The 8576-nt window shown below is 31.4% G+C and overlaps 1 protein-coding gene across 1 annotated transcript; it reads left to right on the top strand.

Annotated features, from left to right (window-relative positions):
- The first annotated feature begins 2992 nt into the window (after positions 1 to 2992).
- Positions 2993 to 7627, top strand: LOC116773516 (WD repeat-containing protein 48 homolog). The gene is made up of 4 exons (XM_032665987.2): positions 2993 to 4589; positions 4806 to 4970; positions 6123 to 6281; positions 6635 to 7627. The coding sequence occupies exons 1-4, from the start codon at positions 3075 to 3077 to the stop codon at positions 6728 to 6730; spliced, it is 1935 nt and encodes a 644-aa protein (XP_032521878.1). The 5' UTR covers positions 2993 to 3074; the 3' UTR covers positions 6731 to 7627.
- The last annotated feature ends 949 nt before the right edge of the window (positions 7628 to 8576 follow it).

The raw sequence follows: 8576 nt of genomic DNA, 5'->3' as shown, positions 1-8576 counted from the left end.
TTCCATTTCCATTCCATTTTATTTTATTTCCATTCCAATTCCAACATAATTATAATTTTAATTGTTATACATATATAACATTATCGAATCTGTTCACAAAATTTTTATTATTTCTTTATTACTTTTGTTATTTATAGTAGACATGAATCAACCTACTTAGAAAATGATTTAAATATCTTTTAATTTTGTCACTAAACAATATTATATCTGCTATCCCGCGATCATCACCAAATCTCAGACTGTTAATATTTGTAATACAGCGTTGCCAACTCGCTGTGGATACTCTCGCTAAATTATTAAAATGTTATTGAGATCTAAGATTTTCGCGAGTATTCATTTAAATGTTACTTATGAAGCATAAAAAAATCGCAAGCCTAGGGTTACCTGGAATCAAGCGAAAAGATCATAGATTCCTTTATTGGACACTAAAATAAGGTTCACAAAATTAAGAGTTTCATAATAAGCAATATAACGTTGGCTTCGATTCAGCTATCAATGTAGGTAGATAATATTTTAAGTATTTCAGTCAGTTTCACTTGTAAAAACTAACAAATTAAATTTTATGTACGCGTTGAGAAGCTGAAACATAAAATATGTTTGATAGCCTGATTCAATCTTCGCATTTCCTTGAGATTTTCAGAAATTATAGAAACTATAGACCTACCCGGAGATTTAATGGAAATATCCAAAATTTTGACGTGTTAGAAAAAAGTTAGACCCTTTAGAATGGACTAAATGCACAGAATAAATCATGCCTTTTATTATTTTCCTATCAGTTTTATATTAGAAGCAAAATAAATATAAACATTGTAAATAATATTTCATTTGCTGTGGTATTGTATGACTCATTTTTGGATAATTATATAATGTGCATTAGAAGAAACTGGCGCGAACAGTTAAAAAATATGTACGCCATCTTGGTCGACGGAACACTAGCATATATTGACATTTCTCACTACTTTCAAGGTTCAAGCCGAAACGTTGAATATCCATACATTTTAAACATAACTGATGAGGAAAAGTTTAATTATGAAAACTACAAAACACAAAGACGCAGATAAAAATTAAATAATATAAATAATAAAGGTACCTATCGTATCATTATAACATCGAACCGGTGCCATCTGTACCTACTGTCAATGTCCGAAAACTTCCTGTTCTCGTCAAATCCAGTCAAACAAATAACTAATTCAGATTGGATTATTATAGTTTGATATCTTGTGTTCAATCCTTTGATAATATTTACTTTTAATTGAGTTTCGGTCAATATAGTCGAATACACAAACATATCCGCATAAGTTGATCCAACATTAGATTACTACAACTCATCAAGTAACAAATCGGTACTTTTGGTTCTGTGATAGTCCGCACAGCATACAATTTTATACATTTATCAAAAATCTAATAACAAGACTGAAAATGAAAATGTTTCGTCAACTGAATTGGCACATGAAATTATATGTATAAACAATATTATGATTCTGGATAAATAAAGGAATTTAATTTCATTCATTAAAGATGTGAAAGTAATCTAAAATATAGTGCTAATATTATAAATACGAAAATTTGTGAGGATGTGCCTACAAGTTCAATAATAAATACACAGAATCCATTTTAGCCTTCGCTGACGATCTCGCAATTAATTAATTGATGATTGGTCACCAGCATTGCTAAAATTTTATCTCAATTCGTTCCAAATGCCTCGGGTAAAGGTACCGAAAAAACTTACTATATCTGTGGGAAGGCAGTTAGAACTGCTAAGCATTTGCTGCTGGGATGTTAAGGTACTCCTGATAGTGTGTCACGATAGGGTTTTGACAATGAAGCGATTAGTCTTTCGGTAGCCAGAGAGCAAAGGGAAATAACCACAAACGAGCGATCAATAGGTTTTGTGAGAGAGGGCACTAGGGCTACAAAATCAAACGAATGGTCTATAATGATGGATACGGATGAAAAACAATACAAAATCACAGAGGATATTTGTGCGTCGTTCTCCAGACCAGACATATTAATGTATTCACGATTTTAAAGCGCGTTGTGATAATAGAGCTTACGGTTCCTTGAGAAACCAACATCTCCAAAGACCATGCCATCAAGGTCAATAAATATTACGAATTCACAAACGAACTCAAGCGAAATAGGTTCGTCGTGGATTTGTTCGCGGTAGAAGTGGGAGCGAGAGGTATAGCGGCAAATCTCTCTACAACCTACTAAAAGACCTGAGCGGGTCCAGATCTAGTAACAATTAATTCTTCGAACGTACTTCCAAGGCAGCCCTAGTAGGTTTTTTTCAAATTTGGTTAGGTATAAAAAGGGACTTGGACGGTGGAGGTGAGCGTTTAACGCGCGTTACATAGGGGCTCCTTAAACATACACCTGGGTCGCAAGTCATAGGCACTGTTGAAGCTCCTCTCCCTGCAACGCGAAGGACCATGCACCTGCGGTGAATCCATTGAATGCTAAGAGGTTTCGTCTCTTACATTATTATGTTTGTTACGCTGGCATACCAAGACTACTTGATGAATTTTGATAAAACTTCACAATTATAGAGCTCACAAATTACACTAAAACGTAGCCTATAATTTATCCACGAATTCTATGTTGGTCCAGCTAGATCAAGGCATAACAATTATATAAATTGATGAAGCCAATAAAAAATAAAAAATGTAATTTGAAAGATGAGATGTTTCAATTTTCAGATAATTTTATACCAAAAATTAGGAATATATATATGTTATGCATATACAGTTTTTATTTATGTCCGATTATTTTTAAGATTTTAATTCAAAAAACTATGTAAAGATTTTTCATACACAACTACTACTTCTGCAAGTTCCTTAATATTTTAAAAATAGGTTTTAAATATTGTGAAACATTTTGAGACTTTAAAATAATACTTTTTTTATTCATTTCTGTCATTTATTTTTATTTAATAATTCAGAAGTATGTTGCTACCTGATGCTTAAATCGGAACGTCAGTTTTTATGTCAAATGAAAACAGGTTGTCAAGTGAAGAAATGATTTCTTTTAGTTTTTAAAAATATAATTCGATTATTAATTTAAAATGTCGGAAAATGGGCACGAACATGCGTAAAAAGACCCAGGTATCATTTGTGATTCGAGACGAAGAAGAGCGACGTCATAAAAACGGTGTTAGCTCCTTACAATTGGATCCTATACAAGGCAGACTTTATTCAGCAGGCCGAGATGGAATTATTCGTGTCTGGCATACAGGAGGCGGTACTCAGGATAGATACATACAGAGTATGGAACACCACACCGATTGGGTGAATGATATAGTATTATGTTGTGGCGGAAAAAATCTTATAAGCGCGTCATCTGACACTACTGTTAAAGTATGGAACGCACCAAAAGGTTTTTGTATGTCCACATTAAGAACTCATAAAGATTATGTTCGGACTCTTGCGTACGCTAAAGATAAAGAGCAGGTCGCCAGTGCAGGGCTTGATCGTGCCATATTCTTGTGGGATGTAAATACTTTAACCGCTTTAACAGCTAGCAACAATACTGTTACTACGTCAAGTTTGGTAGGAAATAAAGAGTCTATATACAGCTTGGCTATGAATCCTCCTGGGACGATTTTAGTCAGTGGCTCAACTGAAAAAGTTCTTCGAGTTTGGGATCCCAGAAATTGCTCGCGTCTTATGAAGCTTAAGGGCCATGCTGATAACGTAAAAGCGTTAGTCGTGAGCAGAGATGGCTCACAATGTGTATCTGGAAGCTCTGATGGTACAATAAAATTATGGTCTCTGTCACAACAGAGATGCGTTTCTACTATACGTGTTCATTCCGAGGCTGTGTGGGCCCTACTGGCGACTGAAAACTTCACACATATAATATCAGGTGGTAGAGATCGTCTAGTCATCATAACAGAACTCAGGAACCCAGAAAACTACATGATAGTATGTGAGGAAACTGCCCCAATATTAAAATTGTGTTTCACTGCCGACCAACAAGGTATATGGGTGGCAACATCAGATTCAGACATAAGATGTTGGAAATTACCACCACTGAACTCATTAAACTCAGATATGTATACTCAGAACAATTATAATACTAACAATGTGTACCAAACACAACCATTACACAACATAGTCGGCGGCAGAGCCATAAAACACTACACAGTTTTAAACGACAAACGACACATTTTAACTAAAGACACCACCAACAATGTTGTATTGTATGATGTGCTGAAAGCATGCAAAGTCGAAGATTTGGGTGAGGTTGATTATGAAGAGGAATTGAAGAAACGTTTCAAAATGGTTTATGTACCAAATTGGTTTAACGTAGATTTAAAGACTGGAATGCTAACGATACATCTGGGGCAAGATGAGACCGACTGTTTTAGCGCCTGGGTCAGCGCTAAAGAGGCCGGTTTGATAACGGAGAATGATCAGAAAGTCAATTTTGGGGCTCTATTATTGCAAGCTTTGTTGGATCATTGGAATCATCCTAATAGGGTTAATGAAGCAGGCCAAAAAGTCGTCGGTAACATATACTTCAGTGTTCCGTTACACACTCCCCTAATATTTAGTGAAGTTGGCGGAAGAACGCTTTACAGATTGCAGGTTTGTATTAATTGTATAACTTATAATAGTATGTACTTTTAGTCTAACTGATTGTGACTGTTTTTTAAATCTAGATTAGCATTACAGCTTAAGTGGTAAGACGACTGGTACACATAATACTATAGTATTGGCCTTCAATTTTTCATAATAGTTAATTTAAACTTGTCGGTTAATTTTTCACATTATGTTTATTAATTAAATTGATTCAATATATAGGTTGGTGACGCTGGCGGTGAAACGGAGGGCAACCTTCTCATGGAGACTGTTCCGTCGTGGGTTGTAGATGTGGCCATAGAAATGGCTGCCCCAAAACTGAACAAACTACCATTCTACCTATTGCCACATTCGAGTTGTCAGAGTAAACAGGATCGGCAGAAAAAGGTGATTTGAATACACATACTAAATTTAAATATACTTTGCTTAAGATTTTTTTTTATTACAATAGACACTTTCAGGTAAAGTGTAATCAAATTAAGCTAAATGTATTTATATACTCCTATATATATATACATACTATTTGTCTCAATCTGAGAAAAATAAAATCCTGTCATCATTCTATTATCTGCTTTTAAATATATTTTTCATATAATTTTTCTCAAATTGTCAGCAAAATTGTTTTATTTGTTATACATATTTAGAATGCTATAGAGATTTGGTACCAAGATACTGAATAAAGATAACATATCTTGTCAACCATAAGATCCAATATCTCAAGTTGTTCAATAGTTTTTTTTTGAAAAAGTATATATATGAACAAATTAAGTATAAAGAATTACTGTCACAGACCTTAAAAAAAATTACAGGTAATTTTTTTTCTCCTGTATTCAAATCAGTATCAGATATTTCGTGTCTGCAAAAAAAAATATATAAATAAAAAATGTAACAAAAAACGACAAATTTGTATAACAAGTTTAACAATTAATTGTATTTGTATTTATTATTTACAAAGACAAAAGAAAAATGTGCCTGATTAAAAAATTTAAAACTCGAAAATTATTTAAAATCCAATAAAGAAGACAACAAAAAGATTTAAAAAAAGTGTTTGAGATATTAAAACACCTCTTGATTAATAAAAATAGCGTGTTTTTTTGAAATTAATGGATTTCTTACCCGGGATTTTCATTCGCGTACGAGTCGCGAGACGAGGCATTAGCCGAAGCACAAGGTGACAGTTTTTAAATTACCTTTCTTATCACGAGTGCATTGAGACTGGAATCGTTTGTAATTTACTCTGTTGAGCGACTATTTAAACCTCACGTTGTGCTTCGCCTCGTGCCTCGTCTCGCGACTCGTACGAGAATGTAAATCCCGGGTTAGTTAGTATGAAAATTCACTTGAAACTTTTTGACTGTTTAGAAGAAAACAAAACAAAGCTTTTACCAATTCATGCAAATAATTTTATTCAATCAAACGTATTATTATAGCAAAGCTCATTAAAAAGATAGTATTAAAAATATATTGTACTTTTCATTATTGTATATATATGTGGCAAAAATATATTTAAAAGGGTTTTTTTAATTCATCCAAAACAAGGACCGTCTGGTGGCAAATGATTTCATCCAAGTCCGTAAAGTCGGTGAGCATGTCGTGGAGAAGATTGTCGGCGGCGGTGATGTAAACGGCAGTTCCAAGAACGAAGACTGTAACAACGACTCCCCGGAAGAAAGAGTGGAACTGTTATGCTGTGATCAGGTTAGTTTGTTAGTAGTATATGAGAATTAAAAAAAAAGTACCCAAAAGTAAGAATTAAAGGGTAAATAAGATACAATACAATAGCTTGTTGTTTATAGTGAGTCATTTTATTATATTTTATTTTGAGACAAATATAATTTGTGTGTAATATTTTATGGTTTCCCATTTATTTATTTTTTATTTCAAAATAAAGACTCCCCAGTAAAGGTTTAGCTAAAACTCAAATATTGCCATCTTTAAAAGTTTTTAATCTCCCAACCCATTAAATTGCTAGAAAAGCTATCTTTATGGCAATACTGAACTATAAATGTCATGTTATATAAATAATGACACTATTGTTTACTTATCTCCAGGTCCTCGACCCGAACATGGATTTACGTACGGTCCGTCACTTCATATGGAAATCGAATGTGGAATTTACATTGCACTACAGAATATTGAAACAATGAAAATCAATGCAGGTTATCGAATTCAACAAACAGTTAAAAAAGTGTTGTTCGATTCGCAACATGTTTCAGTGAATGTGAAAATATGTTGGTTACCGGGTTGCGGTAAACTTTTTAATAATAACAAGAAACTGATTTTTGACATTTATTGGTTCGAAGTTTAAAATAAAAAGACGACATTCCTCAGAACAGCCAGTGACTTTGAATAAATATATTAATTTATATTATACCTATAACACTTGTGCCTAATAATATTAAAAAAAAAAAATTGTAAAATCTTGCCTAAATTTGTAATCATTGTGCGAAAATCGAGTTTTGTAATAGAAATACGTAAGGACATGTGTATATCTTAAAATAATTTATAGAAAAACATTATAACTTAAATGACTTATATCTTTTTCTTAGCTTCTGTTTAATTGTTGCAAATTCTTATGGCTAGCACTTAGTGTAGTAACTACTTGGTTTATCATTATGGACTATGCTTAAATATATTGTTAAGGACTTGTGCTAGCTTATAAAATATTATAAACAAATATCTGGAGAAAAAATGGGTATACATATAAAAAGAAAACAGTTATGTCATAAAGAACCAATTAAAAAGTATATATAAAATAGTTTGTATGTGTTTGATATTGAAATGGTAATGACGAATATTTAAGACCTTTGCCTGTAAGATTTCTGAAATATTTCACATGAATATTAATCTATTAATGTATTAAATAAAATAAATCCTAAAAAAAAACCCCCCGTGATTCTGATAGAGTGAATCAAAGGTTTCTACCTTGATTGTATGTTAAAAATGATGTCGTATTCAATACTGTGCTGAATTCTTATGACTTTTAGATATATGCTTGAATATCGTAAATGTTCATTTGAAATAAATATTTTAAAAAGACCTTACTCCTTTTTTTATTTTCCCGCCATTACAAATGTCAATTACCTAGAAAATGAATTATAGTACTATACTCTATATTAAAATCTGGATATTAACTTACATCATATTCATTCATCATTTGTCATTAGAAGTTGGGTATTTTTAATTATTTTATTTATATTGCTTACTATATCATAAATATTCGGTTCAACAATTATACTAAAATATTAAGGCCTACAGTTTCTAATATTTTAAATGAAAACATATCAAAAAAACTTAATTACCATTAAACGAACATATAATCAAGCAGTTATTTATTATTTCAGAGGTCTTTCCTCTTAGTATCTACAATACAAGTTCTTATTAAACTTTTATCTTGAGAGATTTTAAAAATTACTCTTATTGCGAAATGTAAAAATGCAGCGTCAATATAATTAATAGTTTTACTTAATATAAAAAAAAATATTCTGTTTTTCATAGTATTTTAAAAATTTTGATTACAAGTAATGTTTATTCGAATAAGTTATAATCTTTCATAAATTACAAAATTCAGAATAAAAATTCGGATAGCAACTTTGACTTCATACATTTGCAAAGAGATCATATTTATGATTTTATTGATCATGAAACATTTATAAATAAAAAAATATTTTTAATCTATTCTGATTTAAAAAAAATAAGGTAGAGGTAAATATAAAGTAGAAAATAATGTAAACAAAATTCAATTAAGAATTGAGAAATAATTGAATATTCTCGGGAAAAAATATTTTTTATTAATTTTGGAAATAACTCAAAAAGTCCTTTCTGCTAAATAATAAAACACCATAATTTTCACAGTTTGTTATGTTTTTGACTCAAAAAAAATATTCTAGAAAAAAAAGAGATGTTATCAAGATTAACTTTATATACAAAATAAAATTGATATCGTTCCCTTAACACAGGATAAACACAACATTAACCTTAATAAAAGTCACC

Source organism: Danaus plexippus, assembly GCF_018135715.1.
Source record: "Danaus plexippus chromosome 22 unlocalized genomic scaffold, MEX_DaPlex mxdp_27, whole genome shotgun sequence".
In the NCBI taxonomy this organism is placed as follows: Eukaryota; Metazoa; Arthropoda; class Insecta; order Lepidoptera; family Nymphalidae; genus Danaus; species Danaus plexippus.
This window is presented reverse-complemented; position numbering and strand designations above follow the sequence as displayed.